This window comes from Mustela putorius, unplaced genomic scaffold (assembly GCF_011764305.1).
Source record: "Mustela putorius furo isolate JIRA1106 unplaced genomic scaffold, ASM1176430v1.1 tig00000698_pilon_pilon_pilon, whole genome shotgun sequence".
Taxonomy (NCBI): Eukaryota; Metazoa; Chordata; class Mammalia; order Carnivora; family Mustelidae; genus Mustela; species Mustela putorius.
Window position 1 is genome coordinate 1,250,519 of NW_025421449.1, and position 27,773 is coordinate 1,278,291.

The 27,773-nt window shown below is 49.7% G+C and overlaps 1 protein-coding gene across 2 annotated transcripts in view; it reads left to right on the forward strand.

The window, feature by feature from the left end:
- The window catches only part of TSPAN15 (tetraspanin 15), a 48,916-nt gene that overhangs the window by 8,181 nt on the left and 12,962 nt on the right, over nucleotides 1-27,773 (forward strand). The window contains exons 1-3 of one of the 2 annotated variants that reach the window (XM_045083448.1): nucleotides 14,955-15,116; nucleotides 19,519-19,704; nucleotides 20,885-20,959. In XM_045083448.1, coding sequence (XP_044939383.1) covers nucleotides 15,003-15,116; nucleotides 19,519-19,704; nucleotides 20,885-20,959 — 375 coding nt within the window. In that variant the 5' untranslated portion in view covers nucleotides 14,955-15,002. Of the gene's footprint in view, nucleotides 1-14,954; nucleotides 15,117-19,518; nucleotides 19,705-20,884; nucleotides 20,960-27,773 lie in introns of those variants that run through there. The other variant, XM_045083447.1, reaches the window with a different exon arrangement.

Genomic DNA, 27,773 nt, shown 5'->3' on the forward strand with positions numbered 1-27,773 from the left:
ATCACTCGGGCGATGGGTGAGGAATGAGAGTGATGGGCTGCCTGACCATGGACAGATCAGCCACCACTCTCTGGGCCTCGGTTCCCTCATCAGTGGGAAGGGGAGAACTTTGTACATCCCACGGGGGCCAGGCAGACGGGGTCATGCCTGCGGGGCTCCTCGTGGAGTGTCTTTGCAGTAAGCATTCAGTGTGGGCGCTGGGTGCTGGCGTCAGTGGGCAAGAGCCCTGTGCTCCAGGGGTGCTGGTCAGGGGGTGCTGGAGGGCACGGGAGGGATGCCCTCTGCTGCCTGCCTCACCGACACTTCGTTTTCACCTTTTTGGATCCTCAGAACAACCATGGGAGCCAGCCAGACAGGAGCACTAGTTGTGTTTTACAGCTGAGGAGACTGAAGCCCTCACCAGGGAAGTGGCAGGCACGACCCCACATTTGCATCCATCCTCCAGACCAGAACTATTCACTGTGGCCAGTGCTTGCAGTGTTGTATTTAATTTTTTCCCAAGGCGGCTTTCTCTCCCAGGGAGGCATTTGCATCTTGGCCTGCAGGGAAGTAAACATTTGTATGGAGAGGAAGAAGGGAAAGAGCTTTGGGCTGGTCAAGACTGAGGGGCTCAGAGCCCCCCTCCTTCCTGCTGGGAGAGCCTCCCTGGTACTGTGTGTGGCCTTGGACCAGTCACAGAGGCTTTCTCTGCTGTTTCTGGTCCCTTACCAGAGGATGGGCTGTGCTGGGGGCGGTGTGGTGGGACCGTGGTGGAGCTTGGGGCCAGACACCCATTCCTGTGTACCCACAGCATTCTGGGTGCTGTGATGGGCTCTGCGTGCTTGGCTGAAGGCAGAGGCCACCCCCCAGGGTTACCCCATTACAGTCTGGGGCCAAGTCCCCTAGCTGGAGTGGAGTGGGATGCTGGCTTCCTGGGCTGGTGCCACATTGTGAGTCTGGGTCACTTCCTGAGGTCGAAAGGACCTTCTAGATCAGTGGGCCTCGACTTGACTTGAGGCTTCTGGCCCTGGAGCCAGGCCCCATCTTCAGAGTTGACACAGTGAGTATGGGGTGGGACCTAGGCACCTCCACTTTTTTTTTTTTTTTTAAAGATTTTATATATTTATTTGACAGAGAGAGAAATCACAAGTAGGCAGAGAGGCAGGCAGAGAGAGGAGGAAGCAGGCTCCTTGCTGAGCAGAGAGCCGGATGCGTGGCTCAATCCCAGGACCCTGAGATCATGACCTGAGCCGAAGGGAGAGGCTTAACATACTGTGCCACCCAGGCGCCCTGGCACCTCTACTTTTTAAACATCTCCAGATGATTCTAACGTGCAGCTTGGAGTGGAAGCCACAGCTCTGGTGGGGTGCCTGTGAGGGAACCCTGACCAGACTGGCCGGTTTCCAAGCCTCCTTTCTCTCTGTGTGAATCCTGAGTGATGTGCTGAAACTTCCCCAGCCTCCTGGACAATCTGAACAGTGTCTGTGCGCTGGGAGTTAGTGCACCGTTTGGAAGAGGCTTGCTGCTGGTGCTGGTCCCAGGACCAGAGAGAAGGGATAGCTGGGGTTGGGTAGGGGTCCGGGAGAGTCTACAGGCACAGCCTAGGTGAGAAGGGCCCGGGATACTGCCAGCTTGGGGAATGTGGGAGATCGCTCAGGAGGCTGGGCTTCTCCAGGGGACTGGAATATATCTGGGGAGTGGGGGTGGTCCCTAAGTTCTAGAATTTTGTTTTCCTTTTGGTTATCTGTACAACATTCTGTTCTAAAGGTAACACTTCTCTGTATTAACCTTGGAACTTAAAAAGTTTATATTCAACTGGAAGGGTATTTTTGTGAGGCAGGGATTCACACTTGGGAGTTGAGCTATGATGATTTCCAATCCCCTAAATTATGTCTTCAGTTTGAGAACTGCTGATGCATGGGCATGGTGTTTGAAATGCTGGTTGTGATCTCGTTGATCTGCAGTTCTGACCCCTGTAGGAGAGACATGGCTAGTAGTTGCCTATCCCCATTTCCCAGATGGGAAAACAGTTTCAGATAGGTGAGATGTGTTTGTGTGGGGTCGTGGTGATGAACAAGTGACAAGTTAGTGGAAGGATGGGAATTCGATTTCTGACTCTGGCCACTAGGCTCTGCAGCGGACTGATGGACCCTCACCCCACCCAGCCCACCCTTCCACCAAAAAAAAAAAAAAGAAAAAGAAAAAAAAAAGGTATGTTCATGTTTGCGAATGTGACCTTATTTGGAAAAGGGGGTCTTGGCAAATATAATTAGGTTCTTAACTTTGAGATGAAATCATCCTGATCACCCAGGTGTGGCTTAAGTCGAAGGCGAAGTGTCCTTGTAAGAAAAGGCAGGGCAAGCTTTGGGATAGACTCAGAGGAAAGGACCACATGGAGGCGGAGGCAAATGAGGCACCAGAAGGCAGCAGAGGCAGGGAAGGATTTCCCCCAGAGCCCCTGGAGGTCGAGAAGCCTCAGACCTCCAGACTGGCTGTTGCTGGAAGGCACCCAGCTGTTCCGGGGTAGCCTCAGCAAACTCGGGGTCTCTGAAGGCAGCTTCAAGGAACACACTCAAGCCCCCCTCCGTGCTCCACGAGGCTGTCTCCCTGAGGCGGGGCCCCACTGAGCTGGGCGGTGCTGAAGGCTGCGGAGACCCGGATGGGGCTTGGGGGCGGAGCAGGGCAGGCGTGGGGCGAGGCCTACCGTTCTGTCCCGCCCCTTCCCCGCCCCCCGCCCCGCCCCCGCCAGCCGAGCCGGCGGGTGGCTGCCGGATGGAAGGAGTGTAACACGGGAGGGGAATGGGAGCTAGCTCTCAGGAAGGACCTCCTGGTTCTACAAGCAGTTTCATCGAAACTGCACGCCAAGCGGGGCATAAAACCTTTGGGGTTCTCCCTCAGCCTTTCAGAACCAGAGTGTCACCTGGCACGGGGAGATTGTGACTTGGACTTCCAGCTGGGCCAAACTTCAAGGGCCACGGAGGGCACCTGGCGCAACCCCTTCCTTTCAGGGGGAGGAAATCCGCCAGACCCCACGGCAGCTGCCTCTGGTTCTCAAACTCGGTGGTCCGTGGAACAACGCCCATTGTTCGGAGGGGACGATGAGTACCGCTGGGTGATTTCCCCCAGGGTTAGCCTTTCCGTCTGGGGGATGGGGGTCCACCCTGTAAATGGGACTGCCGCTGTTCCTGGGGACAGAGGCCTGCTGTGTGGCCATCTGTGCAGCGGGGAGGGATGGTCCCTGTAGGGCCACAGAGGTAGCAGTTTAGAACTCAGCCTCCGGCTTGGTTCTGCCCAACCTTTGCCCCAGGATCACTGTTTGCCTGGCCTTGTTCTGGGCTGAGGGGAGAGAGGAGCCAGCCCTGTCCCCTGAGAGGCTGTCACTCACTGGGCGCTGGCAGAGAGCTCAGGGAAGCTGCAGACATTCTGTGATGGGGGCGGGGTGGGCCAGCAGCTCTCAGGAGGCTCTGGCGGGGACATTGAGGGAGCAGTGGACAGACAGTTGGGTTCTGGGCTCCCCGTAGAGATGACAGTGGCCACTTGACTCTTTCCATCCCCGAGAAGGGGGGACCCATGATCAGAGCAGAAACAAGAGGAGGACAGGAGTTGTTCAGGGACCCTCAGTCCCTGTGACAGTGGTAGGGCCTGTTTGTCCCTGTCTTCTTTCTCCCCTGTGGACTCCTCTGGGGCTGGCCTCTCTTAGAACTGAACTTTCTGCATCTGGGAAACCTGCCATGCTGCCCTCTGTCCAGTCTGCTCGTGCCTTCTGGATCCTCCTGTTTTGTCCTTTTAAAGCTAACAATCAGTGAGCCCTCCCTCTGTATGCTAGACATTCTCTCATTTACTTGGCCAGCCACAGAAAGAGGCCTCATTATTATTGTCCCATACTACACTGAAGTAAAGAGAGGCCCAGAGAGGTTAAGGAACTTGAAAGGAAATGCCCAACGTCACTCTCCCTTGGTTCCTTTCTGTCTCAGGGGTCAGTTTACCTTTTGGAGACTTGGGCTGTTTGGGGGGGGTTGTTGGCTCATTGGCTTGGTTACTTAGGCAGCCATCTAATGTTTCTGAGGCACTTGGGGGCCCTCCAGTTCTCCCCGAAGCTCTGCTAGAGGAGCAAGGCTCTGGGTGTGGGGATCAGCTTCCCAGGGCAGGGCCCCAGGCTCCTGCATGAAGGTCAGCTGACTGCCACCCGGTGTGGGACAGGAGGTAGCAGGCTGGGAGTGGCACAGGGTGCCGGGACCCAGATCGACATCCGGCTTTCTGGAACTGCAGGAAGACAGAAATGGAGCTGGCATCCTTGTCCTTCGGTGTCCATCAGTGTCCTTTTAATTCTTCCATCAGGAGAGGGCATGCCAGGACGTGAGAACTCTTGTTCCTGATGAGAGAGGACAGCTTGTGGTGCAGGGAGCACTGGCCTGGGAGTCTGGAGACCCGTGTCATAGCTGCTATCCAATGGCTAGGATCCTGTGTGATCTCTTGGGAGTGACAGCCTCAATCTGGGTCTCACATTCCCATCTGCCAAGCAAGGGGGTTGGGCCAGAGACCCGTCCATCTGCTTATTCCTGGCAGTTCACAAGAGGTTTGAGGTGGTCCCTGGGGGGACATTTTATAATTTAACTGATATGCATGAAGTGTGATATGTGTGGAAGAAAATTATTACTCTCCCAAATCTATGATTTCATAGATATTGATGGGTTAGGTCAGGATTATGTTTATTTTACTAAAAAAAAGCCAATTTAAGAAATTTTAAAATTCTATTTTAAATAATTTTTATTTTATATAACTTATAATATGAAATATGATATATATCATATTTCATATATAATATATATATTATATATGATATATGATATAATATATAATGCATATATATGTATTATATATAATATATATCACATATATTATACATATATATAATATATAGGTATTATATATATTATATATAATACATAATATATATGTATTACATATATATTACATATATAATACACATATATTACATATTATAAATATGATTATATATCATATGAAATATGATATATAATACATAATATGAAATATTATATATAATACATAAATATAAAATACTAACAAAATATTTTATTTTAAAATAAATTATTTTACTTAAGCAATAGCACCTCCTGGTCATGTGTAGGCATTTAACATGGTCTTTGTTGACTTTAAAAGAAAAAAATGGGGATTCTCACTCCATGTTACAGTACCTTACAGTACCTTACAAAGGAGTTTCCCCATCTCCCAGGGTCCCCTGAGGGACCATGGGGCAGGTGTTCGCGTTCCTGGTTAATGGCAGTGCAACCAATGCTCAGAAAGGGAAGTGGCCTATCTAAGGTCACACAGCTCCTGAGTGGTGCAGGGCCTCCAGCCAGCGTGAGCTCATGGCCACGTCACACCAGCCCAGCCTCGGCGAGTGGTGGTCCGGTGGCTTTTACCTCCTCCCACAGCTGACACTTGGCACCAAGGTGGCATCGTGTTGGTTTGCTGTGTGTGTGTGTGTGTGTGTGTTCTTTCGTGCTAATTTTCTGAAAGCAGAGGATGGAATTCATCCCCTTCTGCCATCCCCCAGGCCTCTCTCCCGTGCACAGAGAGGAGCGTGTCCGGAAGCCTTGGGGTCCTGTTTCTAGTAGGCTTTCTTGGATGTATAATTGGTAGGTTCCTGTTATAACCTATATTTAGCCCCGGTTAGCAGTGAGCGAGACATCTGCTGAGGGCATTAATCCCAGGCCGCAGGAAGCTCCCTGCCCCCGGCCTCTGGTGAGCAGGCCCCTGGCTGTGGCCACAGAGACTTCCCAGGCCAAAGGGAAACTTGGACCTGTAAACAGTCTTCCTCTTGGGAAGAATGGAGCTTGGATCTTGCTGGTTTTCTCAACTTTTTATTGTAAAAAATTAGAATAGAGAGAAGACGAAGGAAAGAAACAAGGACACCTCAGATGGCCATCGAGCAGAATCGAAACATTCGGCCAAAGGTGCAGACATTAGGACCTTTCACTCCAAATATCCCAGGATGCATCTTCTGAAAGAGGAAAAAAAAAAGAACATCTTTGACTATAACTACCATTTTCATGCTTAGGGAAATACAAAGTCCATATTAAAATTTCTCCAATTGTCCCCAAAATATTTTTCACAGTGCATTTAAAAAAAAAAAAAAACCAAAATCAGGATCCAACCCTGCACAGTTCCTGAATCTCGTTTTGACAGAAAAGGTTCCAGTGCATCTGAAACGTGAGTGGAAATACCTTTGAGTCCCTGAATGTTATCTGTTCTGAAGGCCTGGGAGGACAGTTGTTTGTCACCCGCCCACCTTTGCCTGATCCACCAATTGCCCTACTGGGACCTTGCCTTCTCCTTGCTTATTAGGGAAATTCACCAAGTGGATAGGGGAAGGCTGGCTGGGACTGGATATTGATGTGATCCAGGCGTGGAGGGGGCCCACAGGAGCTTTTGTCCCATTGGAAGCCAGACTGGGGACTCCCCGAGTGTCCACCCCGGATCACGATCTGCACATGGCTGGGCCCCATGCCAGGCCCTGGGGGAGGCACTGGAGGTAGCTGCACAAGCCGGGGCTGGCTGCCCACATGCCCAGGCATTGCTAGGTTGTGGACGCTCCACAAACAGCCCTGTGTACGAGCAGGTTTTGGGGAAGTGAGTGTGCCCACGGGTATGTGGGAAGCAGTCTCCAGTTCCTTGGTTCTGATGCTCCCAGGGGGGTTGGCGTGGGGCGGGAGAGGCCCTTCTCTCTTGCAAGACAGAGAACCCTGGTTGCCAAGAATCCTCAAATCAGTAGTTCTGAAATCAAGTTGCGAGAGGGGAAATGAGCTTGGAAAAAAAAATTTTTTTTTTTAACCCACAAAAAAGTTGAAAGAAGAGCTTAAAGAACACCTTGCATGCCTTGGTTACCAATTGTTAGCATCTCGTATAACATCTCTCTCTCATCCCCCTCTCTCTCTCAATACAACACTTTTCTGCCAGCTGAGCTGAAGGAAAGCTGCAGGCACCGTGACCTCACCGTTAGATACTCCAGCACTCAGCTTTCCAAAAAAGGCGTTCTCCCACATGCTGCCATTGTCTCTCTGAGAGAAAAAAAAAAAAAAAAAAAAAAAAAAACTCCGTGAACTAAAACCTCATCTCCTATGTGGTTCCTATGCAGTTGTTTCCCATATGTCCTTGGGGGTGGTTCCTTTACTCAACCAGGATGCCGTTGATGTTCACACACTGGCTTTGGCGTGACACATCTCGGGAATCCCTCGGTCTAGTCCGTCCGCACTGCCGTGATTCCTTTGACAGCTCCAGGCCAGTGACTGGCAGAGGCCAGCGCTCTGGACCCGCTTCTTGGTTTCCTTGTCCCTGGGCTCCAGCCACACGATTCTGGTACAAGCGCCACCTGGGGCTGTGGCAGGAGGTCCAGGATGCCACGTTTGTTTGGAGGCAGATGATGTCCGGCCACCCCGCTGCTGGCCCTGCCAAGCCAGCCCGCCAGCCCCCTTCACTGTCAACATGCATTTCCCCTGGATGACAAGTGTGGGAATATTGTCTTTGATGAAAGGACTTCTTTTTTTTTTTTTTTTTAAGATTTTATTTATTTATTTGAAAGAGAGTGACAGAGAGAGCATGAGCGGGGGAAGGGGCCGTGGGAGAGGGAGAGGGACACTCCCCATGGAGCAGGCAGCCTGATGGGGGGCTCGATCCCAGGATCCCAAGATTATAACCTGAGCCAAGGCAGACACTTAACCCACTGAGCCACCCAGGTGCCTCACAAAAGATCTTTTGAAAGCAAATCTGAGCGTCTGACTCCCTCCTTAAATTTTAAAAACAAATCTGAGCGTGTGACTCCCTCCTTAAATTATTTCAGCTAGTTCCTTATTGCTACTTCAAAATATAGCTCGGGTCTTTCCTCCTCTCTCCCCCTCCCTATGCCCACCCTGGGCGAGGCCACTGCCACCTGGCATTGGGGTGACTGCAGATTCCTGACTGCTTTCCCTCTGCGCCTCCAACACCCGCCCCCAGTCTGTTCTCAGCACAACCGTCAGTCCCAGTAACTCTTTTATTATCAGAGTCGGTCAGAGGTTCCTTTGTAAACCTGCCCGCCTTCCGTGCACTCAGAGCAAAAGTCCCAGTCCTCTCAGTGGCTTCCCAGGCTCCACCTGACCTGTTCTGCCCTGCCTCTGCCCTCTGACCTCATCTTCTACACCCCACAGATGCTCTTCTGTGAGCACAGGAGCACATTGCAAGGTCTTGGAAGCTGCTTGAACATTCGTCCGTACATCACGTGGATGTTAGGGAGCCTTCCCCTACTTCAAGTTTTTGCTCAAATGTCACTTTCCCTGACTAAGCCATTTAAAATGACAGGCTCCTCCCCCAGGCTTCCCAGCCTCCTTTCCTGTTTATTTCCTTCATAACACTTATAACCGTGACATACTGTGTCCTTCTTATTTGTCTCTCCCCAGCTAGAATTTGAACTCCCCCAAAGCTGGGACTTGTGTATTTGGTTTGCTGCTATAGTTGTGTCTCCCCCCACCCCCCACCCCCGCCGCCTCTTGTTCCCCAACTAGCTGCTCTCAGAGTGTGCTCCAGCCATCCCTGGGGGGATCCTTCCAAGGGGTTCCTGAAGTCAAAACCATTTGGAGGCCCCTTTTTATAGTGATACCAAGATGTTGCTTGCCTTCCCCACTGTCATCCTGGTGTGCTCAGTGGGGGTATTCGGGGTATGGGGCAGTGATGATGGCTGCAGACCCAGCAAGGAGCAGCTAGGAGGGTGCAGACGTCTTCCTGTCAGTCACACGCTGTTGCAAAACTGTGAAGTTCAGGGGCGTCTGGGTGGCTCAGTTATTAAGCGTCTGCCTCCCGCTCAGGTTCATGATCCCAGGGTCCTGGGATTGAGTCCTGCATTGGGCTCCTTGCTCAGCGGGAGGTCTGCTTTTCCCTCTCCCTCTCCCCACAACCCCTGCTCATGTGCTCTCTCTGTCTCAAATAAATTTAAAAAAAAAAAAATCTTTTTAAAAAAATGTAAACCTCATGCCACTGTCTTCACTCCATTTTTTTTGTGTGGGGGGAAGATATTTTATCAAAAGTATGCTATTTGTGTTAACATGTAAGTCTATTGTTATTTCTAATGAGTTAATAAATATTTAGAGTATGTCTGTTTTAATTTCTTATGTAGTCAATAATTAATAGATATCCATAAAAACAAAAACTCTAGGGTCCTCCAAATGCTTTAAGAGTTAAAAGGAGTCCTGAGATCAAAAACTTTAAGAACCACTGGCTTAAAAGTCCACTCAGTAAATCTCAGTAAACATCTCAGTAAAGAGATGTTGAATGAATGGACATTTTGGTTTAACCTGAGAGCCTGGCCTTGGCGGTCTGGCCTCCGTGGGCCTGCCTGGCCTTCTCCCCTCCTCCAGCCACCTGTGCTTGGCTCCAGCTGTGCGGACCTGCTATCCCCCTGGCACCTTCACGGGGCATCCGAAATTCAGAAATCTTTGCTTGTCTATCCCATGCATTAAACAAACTCTGCTAAGCGTCACCTCCTCCAGGAGCCCTTGTCAGATTTCACCAGTCTTTCCTGTGAGTTAGCGTCTCCTCCTTTCCAGCTCTTCTGCACACTCTGCCCCAGGGTTTCCCTAACTCTGCTTCATTTCCTGGTATGCAGGTATGTCTTTATCAGATCGAGTTCGTTAGGGAAGGAACTAGGTCTTATCTCATTAGGCCCAGTGATTGGCATGTAATAGTTTTTAATAAATGTATGTTGAATTGGTGAACTCTACCTTGGAATTCAGAAGAGACACTCCCCTTTTGCTGAATTGTACTTGGAGCAGAGTGCTTTTAAAGGGGGACATGGTTTCTGGCCTCTATTCGAAGATGTCAGTGTTAGAACAGTACTGTATCTTTACAGTAAGGAGGAATAACATTTCTCAGACACCATAAACTTCTGGATGGCATCCTGCTTCAGGGATACTGTGGTTCAACAGGTTACTGTGGTCCAGCCTGGGCCCTGAGAACTTTTCGTATGGTTTCTGTGGGGAAAGTGTGGTCTGGGAGCTAAGCCACCAAATGTCCCGTGAACTTGTGGAACTAAGACATCTGTAGACTTTGAAGTTGTCAAAGGCAAAGATGGGGTGTGTGTTTCTGGGTCCTGCCACCATGCCCTGCAGGCAGTTGGTAATAAACACCTGGCATTATTTGTTTAATGGGCGTAATTAATACCGTGAATAACAGTACTGGTGAGGGCTTCCCATTGTTGATTTCATAGGTGATCAGAAGTGGAGAGAGATCCCTGAAGCTGGGGTGATCTAGAAAGGCTTCCCAGGGGAGGAGGGCTTTGAGCTGAGTTTTGGCAGGTGGGTATCAGCCCCTTACTCCTTTACTATTTCCAGAAAAAACAGTTGGTGTCCTGCCCACTGTTGCTGTAGGAGACGGTGCTTGGTGGGGAGGGTGCGCCTTGGTGGAGGCTGGGGTGGGAAGGGCACCTCTGTCCCCTGTAGGGCTTTTTATCATGCTGAAGCGTGACATTCTGCACCAGGTAGGAAAATAGGGGGATCCCAGGAAAGGGGTGTTCGGGCCACCCTCCTTCTGCTGATGGCCTGGATTCTAGGTGGGGCTGGCCTCCTAGGAATTTCCGTGTACTTCTGGAACAGTGAAGGGATTTTAGGGCTTGTAGCCAACCCCCTCCCTTTTGGAGTGGGGAAACTGAGGGCTGAGAGTGAAAGGGGCTTGCCCAAGGTCACATGGGAGCTAGTGACAGACTAGGATCATCCCCAGCGCTCCTTCCAATGTATGGTACTACTCCTTTTCCCCTTTGTCCTTTGAGCTCTTTGAGTCCCGAGCTCTAGGAGTTGAGGCAGTTTGCATTCTGTAAGGCTCCACACATGCCAGGCACTGACGCTTGAGGTCTGACTGCACGCTCTCGCTTCCACTTCCAGTTCAGGAGCAAAGGGGGAAAAGATGAAGCAAGGGCCACATATATATAAAAAGCAATTTGATTCATTTTTTCTTAGATAAAAAACTACGTCTAACATTAAAAATAAGAAACATGAAACACTTGAGTGTAGAGACAGCCCTTGATTTACATATGGCCAACTCAGTGGGGTGACCCTTGGCAAGAGGGGGCCACGGGGCCTCAGCGCCCTCTGCACCCATGTGGGACCATCCTTCGTCCTTCCTTCCCCTCCCCACGGCCCTTCCCTGCCCCACTCACTCCTGTTCAGGCAGCTGCCTCCCTTTTTCCTTTCTTTTCTTTCTTTCTTTCTTTTTTTTTTTTTTTTTTAAGATTTTATTTATTTGAGGGGCGCCTGGGTGGCTCAGTGGGTTAAAGCCTCTGCCTTCGGCTCAGGTCATGGTCTCAGGGTCCTGGGATTGAGCCCCGCATTGGGCTCTCTGCTCAGCAGGGAGCCTGTTTCCCTTCCTCTCTCTCTGTCTGCCTCTCTGCCTACTTGTGATCTCTGTCTGCCGAATACATAAATAAAAAATCTTAAAAAAATGTTTTTTATTTATTTGAGAGAGAGAGAGAGAGAACACAAGAAAGGGGAACAGCAGGGGCAGGAGAGAAACGGTCTCCCCACTGAGCAGAGAGCCCGATGAAAGGCTCGATCCCAGGACCCCAGGATCATGACTGAGCTGAAGGCAGATGCGTAACCGGCTGAGCCACCCAGTGCCTCGGCAGTGGCCTCCTTTACAGGTGTTCCTTTCAGCAGACCAGAGGGTCAGGGGGATGTGAGACCACAGGAGGCCTCCACCTACCCCCAGCCCTGTCCCTGAAGTTCCTCTTGACTTCACTTTGGGTTGTTTCTGGGAAAAACCCCAGGCCAGTGGAAGAATCGAGGTTGCCTGGCTCAGTACCTCGTGAGCATATGTATGTTCTGAAAGACTCCTAGGACCTGAACTGGAGGCCGATGTCTAGGACAAAGCCCCCTTGTCACCCTTGTGAGCCCGTGTCTCCTTTTAAAAGGCCCGAGAGGTGGGGATGACCAGCCACCTTCTCCACTCCTGCCAGCAGCCCACAGCCCCGAGTGGGAGAGTGACAGCGGTCCCTGGACACTGTGTGCTGCAGGGGAAGGCACTCTTGGGCCAGAGGCGGAGGGTAACCAGTGGTGGTTTGACCCAAGGTATGCTCCCGAGTGGGCACCCGAGCAGGAAGCACCCGCAGACCCAGAGCTCTTCCTCCTGAGGAGCCCCAAGCCCAGATCCCAGTCTCCATACCCCATTCCTCGTGTCTCAGCGAGAGCTCCATCCATAGGCCCAGGACACTGCCTGCCCTGGCCAGAGCTGGGGGACTTCCTGTCCCCAGTGCCAGGCCCACCCACCCAGGAAGCATTCCAGGCTTCTTGTGCTGATGGGCCTCTGTTAATGAGCCCGCCCCTGGAGGAGATCTGGGAAGATAATCACTCAGATGCCCTGGGAACACAGCCCTGGGGGGCAGCTTCTGGCTCTCTTGGTTCTGACATAGTGAAGGGGTTGGGGAGTGAGAGGTCTGGAGAAGGAGGCAAAAGAAAACCAGGGAGAGGGGTGTGCTGTGGCTGCTCTTGACTCTCCTCTTCCCCTTGGCTCTTTCCCTGTTTTCAGACGAACCACAAGTCACTGATCCGTAGGCCTTGGAACGCTCAGTTCTAGAAGGCCATCACCCGAGTTTCTTCTCTGGGCTTATGGACCTCTGAAGCAAGAGCCTGTCTCAGATTCACTCCTCCAGCAGGTTCTCTGGGCCAGTGGTCCCTACACTCGTGGAGGGCCCAGTGATGGGAAGTCAAACTCCCTTGCAGCCTTCTAGGCTTGGCTCGAGTGGGGGCATGCTCTGCTGTCCCAGGAGGAAGTAATTCTGCCTCTTGTCTCAGAATATCCTTATCGGTTATCTGTTTTACCACTTCCCACCTGTCTGCCCCCAAACTTCCTCAGGAGCGTCCCAGCTGGGTCAGCTCTTACCCACAGTGCTTGGTACATGTGGGGAGTTCTTGATTAGAAATTCCATTCTCCGCCCTGCCTGAGACTGCTGGACCTCCCAGCTCAGCTCTTGCATAGCCTGGAAAGTGCTGTGTGCGTTTAGGAGTCTTTGAAATCAAGCTTCTCTAACTGTTAGCAACAGGAGGGGAAGAAAAACAGACTGGTGTACCCACCTTGATTCCTAGAGGTTTGTTTTCCAGAGGCCACATTTGCCACCCCTGGACCTAGCTGGGGGGCCCTCCGGCCTTCCCGAGGCCTTTCCCCATTTCTGCCCAAAAAGCTCGAAGGGGACAGAGAGCACCGTTCATAGAGAAGTCATAATGAAGAAGACGCAAAGAAGGAATAAGGCTTGCTCACGGGCAGGAGGCTCTGATAGGGATGCCGGTCCTCCCCAAAGTGAGCCACAGTGTGACCCGGTCGAACTCAGCAGGTTTTTTTCTTGGAATTTGATTAGGTGACTCTAAAATGTATCCTTGAGACTCAAGGTCCAAGGATATGTAGCCACTTCCAAAGAAGACAGGAAGGGACGTGGCCTTCAGATGCCCAGACGTGTTTTGAAGCTGTACTTCAGAGTGGGAAGGTTTGTTTGGGGATTGCTGGACTGATCGAGGGAGGAGTAAGGAGCCACAAACAGACCTAAGCATATGTGGGAACTTAGTGTGTGACAGTGGGGTCACGCCAGATCAGCGGGGACAGAACTGGGTAGTCAGTGGTGCTTATGACATTATAAGCGAAAGTGGACTGTGTCACAGAGCGTCATGGACCAAGGAATGCAATTAACCAGGTTCTTTGCACCTGATGTCCATATTTTGCTAAAAGAAGGGAGTCCTGTCCAGGGTCAGGGCAGAGTTGACAGCAAATTACCGGTGACAAAGGCCAGAGACTGGCTCCTTTGCTGGCAGCAGGTGACAGCAGCTGCTGCTTTCCCAAGGGGCTGGCTTTGACTTGAAGTTGGGAGGAGCCCATTCTGTAAGCATGGGCTGCCCGTGGCAGTGGCTGGGGCCAGGGTAGGGGGGCTGGGTTCCAGGACCAGAGAGCTTGGAACTGCCCTGTGGCCCTAGAAGTGGGTCTGGAGGAGACAGAGCAGACCCTCTATCAGTCTGGGTTGGGAGCACTGCCAGGGCCTTCTGCATCAGGCCGGACCTGTTTTCCTTGGGCGCAAGAGGAGTGGGACAACATGAAATGAGCTTTCTTGGGCCAAATGGGAGAAGAGACTCTTTTCTCTCAAATGAGGTCAGTGAAGATGAATTGAACCCTCTCCAGCTAGTGACTGGATGATTAGGGGCCATGGTTTCTAAATAAGGGTGGTCACTGTGACTTCAGAAAGGAGCATTGTGGAGAGCGTCGAGGGACAGCATCCAATGGGGGACATCTAGCGCTGTGCTGTCCCACACAGTGGCCCCCTAGCTACCTGTGGCCATGTTTAAATTAATCACAGTGAAATGAAATTAAAAATGTCATTCTTGGGGTGCCTTGGTGGCTCAGTCATCAAGTGTCCACCTTGGGCTCAGATCATGATCCCAGGGCCCTGGCTCTGCATTGGGCTCTCTGCTCAGCGGGAAGCCTGCTTCTCCCTCTTCCACTCCCCCTGCTTGTGTGCCCTCTCTCGATGTGTCTCTCTCTGTCAAATAAATAAACAAAAAGTCTTTTAAAAAAAGCAGCTCCTTGGGCACACAAGTCACATTTCAAGAGCTGGCTTGCCGCACGTGGCAGGTGCAGACGGGAGTCAGCGTCATCGCAGCACCTGCCCGGGCAGCACTGCTCTGCTCGTGATTACTTTGTATTTTGCCAGGACATTTTGGACCCCTTCTCTCCAGGTCTTCTCGAAAGCCCTGTCTGGAGGCCTTAGCGGAGGGTCAGGCAGATAGGCTTTTGGTGGGGAATCCTGACTCTGCCTCTCCTACACTCTGGGTCCCTGGGTTTAGATGAGCGCCTGGGCTGGAGCATGAGACTAGTCCTTTCTTGGGTGTGGGAGGGGTGCGAAGGTTAAGGAGGGTGATGCGGGTCTAGCATTCGCGGGCTCCTGTGCCACATCATCTCTCAGTAAATGGCAGCAGGCTTTATTATTTCACAGGTGACAAATGAGCCCCAAAGGAGACATGGCCAGGAACACTGAGCTGATAATGGAGGCCCAGAATGCCAGCTCCTATCTCTTGTCTCATCTCTGCTTCTCCTTCTGTGCAGGAGATAAGCTGGTATGGGCATGCCAAGGAGGGGTGGCCATCTGCCCAGACACAGGCAGGATGGGGCTGGGGCAGAAGGGCTGATGGATATGAGGTCCGGATGTAGGAGCCCTGCCAACACCATTTGATTTAGTCTCTCTGGGGCCCTGGAGTTTAGCGAGTTCCTACATTCTTTAAAAGCTAGAAACTCAGGAAGGTGTTTTATTGGGGGCCTGACAGAGAACTCTGGAGCCTCAAGTGCCTCATGAACTCGTTCCAGAATGAAGCAGTTCCTGGGACCTTCCAGGAAACACTGACTCCTCCAGGAAGCCCACCCTGATTTCCTTCTATTCCCTGTCTCCCCTCCCCTTTCTTTGAATCCCCAGCTCCTTCTGCCCCTCTCTGTGGTAGGAATTGCAGCTTGCTTCCCCACCCAGACTAGGGAATCTTCACATTTTTGGTGTCAGAAACATTTCAGCTGGAGGCTAGCAAAAGTAAAGATACAACTTTTTTTTTCTATTCCCAGTTCAAAGACCTGCCGAATTCCATCCATCGGACTGTAGAGGTCATTTCCAGCCTCTCTGACCCCTATCTTATGCCAGTCTTACTCCTATCTAGTCTTGTGACTCCTATGACCTCCAGGTCTGGAACATAATTGGTGACTAGTGTGTGCCTTTTAGGGTGAAAATGTTGTGAGATTTGCCCCAGCTGGGGATGAGCCAGCAGACCGGTGGCCAGATGCTTCCAGGAGGAGGAGACACAGATGCTGGAATGCCTCCCAGGGCCTCCTGCTTCCAACATCCCTATGAAGCTGGGCCTTTCCCTGTAGGGGAGGAAGGGCTGCTTCCTAGCTGGAGGGCTCCACAGGATCCTTCAGGCTGGTTTATGCTGGGCCACAGGGCTCCTGAGCAGCTTGTTGAAGATGCCACAGGGTTTGCAAACCCTGGGGCTTTGGGCCTGGGCTGGGGTCTGCCAGGGGCATCCCCTGCTTGGCCCCAGATGGGCATGGCCATGTGCCCGCCCACCCCTCCCTCCCAGCCCTGTCTAGCTGAAGTTGCAAGACAAATGGGCCATTTGCTATTGGCTGGGACTGGAGTGGTCTCCTGCAGCCTTGGGGAAAGGCTATAATTAGCAGAGAGTTCTGGGTGGGATTGAATGCTCACCCTGACAGTTAATTTTATACTCAAATGCAAACATAAACTGATGTCATCGAAGATGTAAATATCATTGGAAATGTTGAAGTTCCTGGGAGGGGTACAGCTGCCTCTCCCCATGCCCATGGCCCCCTGAGCTCTTGAGGGAGGAGCCCAGAGCAGTGTGTGCTGTGTCCCTCAGGGCTTGTCGGGCTGGACCAGGAGAAACACGTGTGTGATGGTTCAGTTTTCACAGTGCGGGGGGAGTCGGGATGCTTTTGCCACAGGAGTATTTCCTGTGGCTTTAGTGGTCTGGGAATGTTGCAAGGCTGACGAGCAAGGAAAATGCAATGCTTTGCACCAGGAAGGAGAGCACACCAAAGGAAGTATCGTTTCCTTTGGGCAAGGCCATCCTGGAGTGGGTCCCGGGGCTCTAGGGAGCTTGTAAAAATAGAAGGAGCCACTTTATGCCTTTATGGAGAGGGCTGGGGTCAATTCTGCTTTGGTGTTTTGGAGGTGGTTTCCAAAGCAGGCTACCTTAGCCCAGAAGCATAGCCTTAGGCGGGCATGAGCAAGGGACAGAGGCTAAGGGCTCTCCTGCCCAGAAGACTTTTTTTTTTTTTCTTTAAAACGGGAAACACAAAATTCTCAGAAGTAAATGGAATCAGTTTTGAAAATTTATGATGTAATCTCGTTGGGTTAGTGACAGCGTAAGAATGACACTTCACCCAGAGGATAAACCCCTCCTCTGTCGCCCGCATGTACACTGTGTCCTTGCATATTTAATTCAGTCCCTGCCTGCGCTCTCAAGACTTCCATCTGTCTGTCTGTCCGTCTGTATGGGGTCCTTTTTAACCATGATCTTCAGCTTTGGGGTGGAGGGATTCTGGGCTCCGCATTTGGTTCAGGGTTAGGGTTGAGCGAGCGATTCCTTAGAAGTCCGGTAATTCAGAAAGGCCAGAAGGGACTGTTTTTCAGCTGCTTAGTCTTGTTCTAGGCTGGCCTTGTACAATGATCTCACCTTGTTTTGAGTTTTGGAGTGTGAACTGACCAGATAGCTTCTGATCAATCTAGCTCAGTCAAAGGTAGACTTTACTTTCTGGGGTCACCATTTTCCTATAGAAAGTTTCATGAGAGAGAGAGAGAGTGTGTGTGTGTGTGTTCTGGCTTATAAATTTAAACATTCACCCAAGTGGGTACTTTTTTTTTTTTTTCAAGTGGGTACTTTCGATGACATCATTTCTTGCATGGTTTTCCTGATATAGTCAACTTGTCCCTGGGGGGACAGCTTCCTGGCCATCCTCTGTTATCCGGTGTTTCTAAGTAAGCTCATTCTGTTTGACTTTTGGCATCCTGGCCACTTGTCAAAGCTTCGGAAAAAGCAGGCACTTCCCTTTCCCCAGGATGGTCTCAGTGCTCTTCAGAAGGAAGTCAAGGGCATCTATTTGGAGGGCACATTAGAGCCAATTTAAGGCCATTAAGGAACTGGAGAGGCAGCCTCCTTGGTGTTCTGGCTGTTGACTCTAGTATATCTCACCAACATCCTGTTGGTATTACCCCTCACTTCCTTTGCTCGGACCTTAGCTAGCCTCGCTGCGGCTCTGGTTATTTTCCCACACCACCATCTCCTGGTGGGGAAGCCCAGCGTATCTCGTGATGTGTCCTTGCCCTCAGGAAGCGTGGCAGGGAAACTCAGAATCCTTGGACAGGCAGGAGAAGGGGTACACAACGTCAGACTCAGACCCAAGGGGGTTGACTGGGAAGTCTGGCTCACATCCACTCAGTACACATGGGTTGTAAGCCCTGACTATTCTTCCTAAATGTCAAGACTGTCCTGATGCTGGAGATACCCCAAACAGTTGGAAAATCCCTCCTGACATGGAGCTTAGAGTCTCATGGGGAAAGACAAACAATTACAAAGCAGAAAAAAAAAGCAGCCTGTTGAATACTGGTCAGGGCAGAAGAGAAAAATAAAGTGAGGAATGGGATCAGCAGTTTCCGGGGGAAGGATTTTCTACTTTTAAATAAGATGGCCCCAGGGAAAGCCTCACCAAGCAGCTGACAACTGAGCAAAGACAAGAGGGAGCTGAGAGAGTGAACCCTGTGGATGTCAGGAGGAAGAGCAGTCTAGGCAGTGGGAGCAGCCTGAGCAAAGGCCCTGGGGTGGTGCCTTTAGTGTGTTCCACCAGCAATAAGGAGCCTAGTGCTGCAAAAGCCGAGTGAGGGAGGGAAGGCAGGGAGAGGTGAGCTCAGATAGGTCCTGTGGGAGTGTCATCTGTGCTTAGGGTTGTGGCTTTCATTCTCAGCACACAGAGAACCCGCCTGCTCTGTAAGGGTCTGCCTGGTCACTCTGTGTGGAGAATGGGCAAAGGGGCCAGCCGGGACACTACAGTGGGATCCCAGGGCAGCAGTGTAGCCCCAGACTCATCTCAGGCTCAAGAGTGGTGTCAGCTGATAAAATTCCCTGAAAATTGAGGACAAGACTTTTAGGTTGAGAGACAAGAGGGGCCCTCCAAAGAGCTTTGTGACCTGGTTTTTCCTGACACAGTGCAACTCAGTCATCTTGCCACTGTTGGGAAAGTTGATCGACAAGGAATTTGACTTCAAAATCCCCTCAAAATTCCACCCTCGCCAGCCCTCTGCCTTCCTGAGGGTCCTCGTGTAAATACATTCCACATTTAGGGGGGTACATGCTGCAGCTCTGAAATGTCCCCGGGGTGGGGGGGTGGGGAGGAACCTGCCTGTGTCACAGGCATCCCAGGGGCCCCAAGCTCCTGGGTACTGTCCTCTAAAGAGGGTCTTGCTTGGGCTGCCCGCGTGCTTCAACCACAGAAATTCATTTCCTCAAGGCTCTGGAGGCTAGAAGGCCAAGTTCAAGGTCTGAGAGGGTCGTTTCTCCTGAGGCCTTTCTCTTCGTTGTGCAAATGGCCTCCTTCTCTCCGGATCCTCAAATGCTCTCCCCTCCGTGTGTGTCTGTGGCCTGATCTCTTCTTCTTATAAGGACACCAGTCCTACGGGATTAAGATCCACCCATATGAGCTCATTTTAACTTAATTACCGCTTTAAAGGCTCTATCTCCAAATATAGTCACATTCTGAGGTACTTGGGGTTGGGGGGGGGTGAGGAGGGCAGCGTCTGAACTTTGCGGGGGGCACAGTTCAGCCCATAGCAGGTTCCCTCGTGTATGGTCATCGGGGGTGAGCCCCCCATGGCAGGCACCAGAGCCCCCCATGAGCTCTTTGTAGGATAATCAAGTGACTGCCAGTCCCTCTTCTCTCTCACTCCCCGCTTTCTTGCTGCAGCTGATCGGAGCCCTAGTCCTGTCGGTGGGCATCTATGCGGAGGTGGAGAGGCAGAAATATAAAACCCTTGAAAGTGCCTTTCTGGCCCCAGCCATCATCCTCATCCTCCTGGGGGTCATCATGTTCATCGTCTCCTTCATTGGCGTGCTGGCTTCCCTCCGTGACAACCTGTGCCTTCTCCAAGCGGTAAGTGGGCCCCGGGTGCCCCTCAACCAGTGGGCGGGGGCGGGAGTTCTCTGGAGAGCTGGCGAGACTGCCCCAGGGCCCCTGGGAAGCCCGTTTTTTCCAGGCCTTGCCTCAAACCAGACTTTCTAGAGGGTTTTCTGGATCAGCCTACCTGTTCATGTTGGCCCGAGAGAGACCAGCCGCTTTGGCGGGTCAAGTCTGATCTGGATACTCTTGTCCTATTTAAACTGTGTTGCTCCCGCCTCTCCAGTGCAAGTGGGAGAAAACACACTGGAATGGGAGCTAGCAAACCCCAAAAATGTTGGTGGTGAGTCAGTCACTGGCTCACGTAATGAGCAAACCCATGCTGGTGCCATGGCTTAGACCTTGGGCTCTCTCTTTCTCTTGCCGCCTCCCTGTCCTCAGGCTGTCTTTGCAAGGGTCACCCGCAGCCTTCAGACCCATCCACTCTGGATTGAGAGGATCTTTCCTGGTAACCCTGGTATGGGGTTACCCCTGCTTGGGTCAAGTCCTTGCCCTGGGGTCAGCCCCACCGAGCTGCCTTTCTCTGAAGTGAGGAATGGCTCCCCAAAGCTGGGGGGACTGGGTTGGCAGATCTGTTCATTCTGCAACCACATGTCTGTTTGACCTCAGTGTCGTCCCTCATGTGGGAAGCTGCTCAGAGCCTGAACAAGCAGCTACTGGGGCTGCCTGAGGCCGGAAGTTGCTGACATCAGTTTGGACAACAGCTGCCCTGTGATAAGGGGCGGGGGACGGGGGTATGTGTCCCTCAAGCCTCAGACATTGCGTCACCCACTCTGAGGGGGTCTGGGAAGTGGCTTCTGAGGGGCTCTGCGGGCAGAGCTGGAGATGCCGCTCCCGCCTTCCCGTCGGGCCAGGCCTGCATCTGGGGCAGCTGCAGTGAGGACCCGCTGTCCTCATGGCGGTGCTGGTGATGGCAAAGGGGTGTTTTTCCACCCAGAGTCTGCTGAGGACGCCTGAGACAACCCTCCACGGCCATCTGGCCCAGACAGCTGAGTCACCCTTCCTGACTGTGGACCAGCTCTAGAGATGGGTTTTCCCGGGGAATATCTGTCCACATCCTGTGTCCTCACAGGAAGAAGGAGCAAAAGGACTTGACCTTGGAGCAAATGGCCCTCTGCTTGCCCCTCTCAGTGAATTTCTGAATTTTGTTTTTCAGTTCATGTACATCCTTGGGATTTGCCTCATAATTGAGCTCATCGGTGGCGTGGTAGCCTTGATCTTCCGGAACCAGGTGGGTCTCTGATGCGGGTGTCAGCCACGTGTGTATGCTGGGCACCCATGTGCGTGTCCTGGGCTATGAACTGGGGTGTGCTTAGAGCAGGGCAGATAATTCCTTGTGGAACGTCCATTCCACTGGGGAGATGGGCACTGAATGAGTAAACCAGAGAACAGGAACACAGAAAAGGTGACAGGTACGTGCCTGGGGCAGATGAGGGAATAAGGTGAGGCACAGGGGTAACGGAGGTCCAAGCAGAGGGGACCACTGAGACAGAAAGGAGCTTGGTAGATCTGTGGACCAGTGTGCAGGCCACTGGGCTGAAGCAGGTGAGTGATAGGGAGGGACAGAAGGCAAAGTCAGAAAGGGTCACCAGGGCAGATCTTGAAGGTCCTCAGAGGCCATGGTTTTTGGGGGCTCAGAATTTTTTCTAAAGGTAGTAGGAAGCCTTTGGAGAGTTTTGCCAGAAAGTGATGTGATCTGCTTTACAGTTTACTCGCTACTGAGTGGAGAATGGACAGTAGGGAGGCAGCGGGGCTGTGGGGGGACCAGCTGGAGGCTGTGGCTGTCGTCCAGGGAGGAGGGGATGATGGCTTGGTCCTGGAAGAGTTGGCAGAATCAGGGACCCTTCGAGGTGAGGTTCTTGGGACTTCTGGTCTCCAACTCCTTCTGTTGCTGGCTGTGTGTGCCTCATACTGGCTGTGTGACCTTGGGCAAGTCATTTAGCCCCTCAGATCCTCAGGTTCCCAGGGGATTACGATTCCTCCCTCACAGGGCTTTGTGTGAGAATTTGAGGAGAGAATGCTTGCGAAGGACCCGGTGTGGTTATGGCCCCTGGCAGACCCTTGTTACATAACAACTCCTCTGTCCCGGAGCCTGGAGAGAGAAGAAACTTGCCCAAGGTCCCACAAGAACCTAGTGGCTGTGTGGGGTTGACTTCCAACCCAAGGCTCTGTGATTTCTTTCATAATTTCATTCCTTTGCCTTCGTCCTGGCTTTGGTGTTGGAAGTGGGGCGTGGGGAGCACGGTGAGTTTGTGTAAGTTCTGTTCCGTCTGTCCGCTCCCCTGCCTCCAGCTCGCCCCATCCAGACAGCTTGGTTCCTGGCACCCTTGGGCATTCTGCTGAGCAGGTGCTGGAGTGCTGTGGCCACGTTGTCTCTCTTGTTGGAGGCTGAGCCCAGGGCAGCCATTGCTATCCTAGACACAGGGGTGTACAGAGACCTCCAATGACCTGGTCTTTGACTCCTGCCAGACTCCCCGTGGGTGCAGCTGCATCCCGGCCTGGGAGCGGGGAGCAGGGTAGCACCTAAAACACAGGCCTGTCTACGCCCCTGGAGTCCAGCAGTTTTCTTCCCATTTTATGAACTACAGGAGACAGGTAGGGAGAGTCCCATCATATCAATAGAGTCAGTGAGGCACAGAGTGGTTAGGAAGCCCTTCCCAGGGCACACAGCAAGACAGAGGCAGCTCAGTCTTTGGTTTCAGTTCTCTTTTCCTTTACTGAGGTGTGATTGACAAGTAAACTTGCAGCATGTTTAAACTTACAAGCTGATGATGCGGTATACATATACATTGTGAAATGATCTCCACGATCAAGTTAAATAACATGTCCATCACCTCACGTGGGAACTTTCCTTTTAGTGAGAATGTTCCAGATCTATCCTCAGCAAATTTCAAGTGTATTATACAGTATTAGCTAGAGCCACTCTGTGTACAACAGAACTTATTCACTGTATAACTGAGAGTTTTGTACCCTTGGCCAACATCTCCCTATTTCCCACCCCTAGCCCCTGCTAGTCACCACTCTACTCTCTGGCTTTATGGGTTTGACTCCCCCCCAGCTTTTTTTTTTAAGATTCCACATTACAAGTGTTACCCTGTGGTATTTGTCTTTTCTGTCTGGCTTATTTCACTCAGCGTAATGGCCTCACGGTTGATCCCTGTTGTCACAAATGGCAACAGGGTTTACAAATATTTACAAATATTTTCCTTCCCTTTTCATGCCTAAATAATATTCTAGCATGTGTGTATGCAATGGACAGATATACAGTACAGTATAAAAATAAAAATATATAAATACGTTTTACATTTTTTCATTTCTTTATCCATTCATCTGTCAATAGACACTCAAATTGTTTCCATTCCTTGGCTATGGTGAGTAATGCTGCCTCATACCATGTGGATATATTCCCACAAGTGGGATTGCTGGGTCATATGGCATATAGTTCCATTTTGAAATTTTGGAGGAAACTTCATAGTGTTTCCCATAACGGTTGTACCAATTTATAGCCCTACCAACAGCGTACAAAGCTTTCTTTTTCTCCCCTCTAATATTTGTTATCTTTTGTCTTTTTGGTAATAGCCATTCAAATTGGCGTTAGGTGAGATCTCATTGTGGTTTGATTGGCATTTCCCTGATGATGAATGATATTGAGCATCTTTTCATATACCTGTTGGCCATCTCTGACTCATCGGGAAAAATATCTATTTAGTTCCTCACCCTATTTTAAATCAGATTATTTGTTTTTGTCGTTGTCTTTTGACATTCAGTTGTAAGGCTTCCTTATACATTTTTTTCCCTCATACATTTTGGATATTAACTTCTTAAAAGATACATGGTTTACAAATATTTTCTCTCATTCTGTAGGTTGCCTTTTCATTTTTTTGTTTCTCTCCTTTGCCGTGCAGAGACTCTTTAGTTTAATGTAGTCCCACTTGTTTATTTTTGCCTTTGTTGCCTGTGCTTTTGGTGTCAGATCCAAGAAATCATTGCCATGACCAATGTCTGGGATTTTTCCCCCCTATGCTTTCTTGGAAGAGTTTTATAGTTCCAGGTCTTGTCTTTAAGTCTTTTATCCATTTTGAGTTTATTTTTTTGTATGATAAAAGATAACGGTCCAGTTTATTCTAATGCATGTCAATATCCAGTTTCCCTAGCACCATTTAAGAGACTATCCTTTTCCCATTGTGTATTCTTGGCATTTTTGTAGAAAATTAGTGGGTATGACTGGGTTTATTTCTAGGCTCTCTGTCCTGTTCTATTGATCTATATGTCTATATATTCTATTGATCTATATGTTTTGGGCCAATACCATATGCTATTGATAACTATAGCTTTATAATATAGTTTGAAATAAGAAAGTATGTTGCCTCCAGCTTTGCTTTTTGTGTTCAAGATTGCTTTAGCTTTTGGGGATCTATTGTGGTTCCATACAAATTTTCAGATTTTTTTCTATGTCTGTGAAAAAAATGCTATTGGAATTTTGATAGGTATTGCATTAAATCTGTAGATCACTGTGGGTAGTATGAATAGTTCAGTAATATTAATTCTTCCAATCCATAAACAAGGGATAACTTTCCATTTATTTGTGTTGCCTTCAACTTCTTTCATCAGTGTTTTATGATTTTCAGCATATAGATCTTTCACTTCTTTGATTAAATTTATCCCTAAATAATTTATTCTTTCTGATGCTATTTTCAATGGGTTTGTTAATTTATTTTTTGGATAGTTCATTGTTAGTGTTTAGAAATGCAACTGATTTTTGTATGGTGATTTTTTGTATTCTGCAACTTTACAGAATTTGTTTATTGGTTTTAATAGGTTTTTGCTGGAATCTTTAAGATCTCCTCCTCCTCCTCTTCCTCCTCTTCTTCTTTTTTAAAAGTACTGTCCATACCCAGCACAGTACCCAACACGGGGCTTGAATTAACAACCCTGAGATCGAGACCTGAACTGAGATCAAGAATTGGACGTTCAGCTGACTGAACCAGCCAGGCGCCCCTGCAGTGCTTAAGATTTCTCTGTATAAGATCCTGTCATATGCAAATAGAAAATTTTACTTTCTGATTTGGATGACTTTTAATTCTTTTTTCTTGCCTAAGTTCCTTGCTCTGGCTTAGGACTTCCAGGACTATGTTGAGTAAAAGTAGTGAGAGTGGACAGTTGTCTCTTCCTGATCTTAAAGGAAAAGCTTTCACTTTTTCACTGTTGGGTATGTCAGCTGCAGATTTATGAATGGCCTTTGTTACCTTGAGGTGCATTCTTTTTATACGTAATTTGCTGAGCATTTTTGTCAGAAAAGGATATCGAATTTTGTCAAATGCTTTTTCTGCATCTATTGAAATGATCGTATTTTTATCCTTCATTTTTATTGTGGTGTATCACATGGACTGATTTGCCGCTGTTGAACCATCCTTGCATCCCGGGGATAAATCGCACTTGATCATGGCTATGATCCTTTTGATGTGCTATTGAATTTGGTTTGCTAGTATTTGGCTGAGGATTTTTACAGCTATATTCATCAGAGATATTAGCCTATAATTTTCTTTCCTTCTATAGTGTCCTCACTCAGCTTTGGTATCAGAGGAATGCTGGCCTTCTAATGACTTTGGAAGTGTTTCCTCCTCTTCAATATCTTGGAAGAATTTGAGAAAGATTAGTATCAATTATTCCTTAAATGTTTGGTAGAATTCACCAGTGAAGCCATCTGGCCCTAGAGTTTTACTAGTTTACTAGTTCCTGACTTGTTATTGGTCATTCAGATTTTCTGTTTCTTCATGACTCAGCCTTGGTAGGCTGTGTGCTCTAGGAATTTATCCATTTCTTTTCGGTTACCCAGTTTTTGGTGGGTAATTTTTCATTGTAGTCTCTTATGATTCTTTATATTTCTGTGGTAGCAGTTGTGACATCTCCTTTTTCATATCTGCTTTTATATTGGAATTATCTCTTTTTTCCTGGTTTAGCTAAAGGTTGTCAATTTTATTTATCTTTTAAAAAATCATCCCTTAATTTACAGATATTTTCTATTGTCTTTATAGTCTCTATTTCACTTATTTCTGTTCAGTTCTTTGTTATTACCTTCCTTCTACTAACTTTGGGCTTCGTTCTTTCTTTTCTTTCTGTTTTCTTGAGGTGAAAAGTGAGATTTTTCATTCAAGGTCTTTCCTTTTTTTCTCAAGGTAGATGTTCACTGCTACACACTTCCTTCTGAGAACTAAGCTTTTTGCTTTTGCTCTTGCTTTTGCTGCATCCCCAAAGTGTGGAATGTTGTGTTTCCATTTTCGTTTGTCTCAAAACATTCTTTTACTTCCCTTTTGTCTTTGCCCCCTAGTTACCTTTCCAGTCTGGTGTCACTACCTGCTCCTCCCTTTTCCCCTTTCCCGCCTTTCAGACCATCCTCTCTGAGCTGGAAGATCGGGGTGTTGGTTCCTGTCTCTGCAGCCAGAGGGGAGAGAAGCGTTTATTCCATTTGTCCGTGGGGATGTGTTTCTGTGCAGTCACTGGACTCCAGCATGGATCCAGAAGTTTTGGATCAGTGCTTTCCTAGCTGGAGCCCAGATCCAGGTTGTGGTCAGCAGCATTGATTGTTTTCGTAAACCATCCCCTAAATGAGCAGCCATTTTGGTTTCCAGCATGCTCTCACAAACGCAGGCTGATTTGACATCTTCCAGTGCCCTGTAGGTCAGTAGGTGCCATGACACCCACCACTCCTTCTTCCTGAGCTCTCTAGTCCTCATGGCTGAGGACGCCACGGGCCGAGGTCAGTGCCAAGAGTTTCTCATTATCTCATTATCCCCAAAGCCTGAGGATTGGATGGCATGTCCCCTCATGGGGTCCTGTCAGGAGAGGATCTCTGTGTGCAGCCCAGGAAGGACCCCCATCATCAGGGCTCTCAGCTCTTCGGAGGCTCAGGGTGAGCCATATTCTCATCTGCTTATGATACATAATTCAAAATAACTGAAAAACGAGATACAAAACTGCAAATGCAGTCAGATCTTTGCCATTAAAAAATAGTCCTGGAGAGGCACCTGGGTGGCTCAGTCAGTTAAGCCTCTGCCTTCAGCTCAGGTATGATCTCAGGGTTCTGGGATCGAGCCCCACATTGGACTCTCTGCTCAGTGGGGAGCCTGCTTCCCCCTCTTGCTCTGCCTGCCTCTCTGCCTACTTGTGATCTCTGTCTGTCAAATAAATAAATAAAATCTTAAAAAAAATAGGAGCAATCTGGGAGAAAATAGAATTCTTTGCATATTAACTCTTATTTCCTTTGAGGGGTAGGGCTAGGGTGATTTTTATTTTCTCTTTGACATTTTTTCCCATTTCTTCCCAAAAGAAGATTCCCAAATCCTCTTTTTCTTATAATCATGGGGGGAAATACCATATAAAGGAAAATAATGTCTCTTCCAACTGTAACGTAAAACACAAGACTGGCCACTGCTAAGGGTGGGCTGTTGACAGCAGCAGGAAGGGGCAGTGTGAGGTGGAGAGAGGATAGGGAGCAATGCAGATCAGCTGCCAGGAGGAAGTGAGCCCCCAATTCCATTTTCTCCTGGCCAAGAGAAGAAACATTTCTCTGAGCCATACTCTGAGAAGTCTGGCCACACAGGCTACCTATTAAATCCAAGAATCCACTTGTGGTGCCAGATGGAGGACAAAGTAGGCCAATGGCCTCACGCTTGGTTGTCAAGAAGGGAGCAGGCCATAGCTGTCCTGGCAGCCAAACACCAACAGACACCTGGGTATAAAGACAAAACTCCATCCCTGACCTTGGGGATGGAGTTGGGGTTTCCTCTGTCGGGCACGACCTAATGGTCAGACTCAAGTGGCTTCTCTGTTGTGCCCTGGGGAGCTGGGCATGGAACCCCAAGGGCCCGGGCATCAGCAGTGCTGCGCCCTGACCCCAACTAGTGCGAGGAGAACCAACGTGACCCTCATGACTGTCTGGGTCTCACCGTGACCTACCAGTACTCCAGCGTGTTCCAGGAGTGTCGGACAGGGCAGCTGCTGCCCATATGTCCCCAGTCAGGCAGAGCTGCGTGGGACACCCAGAG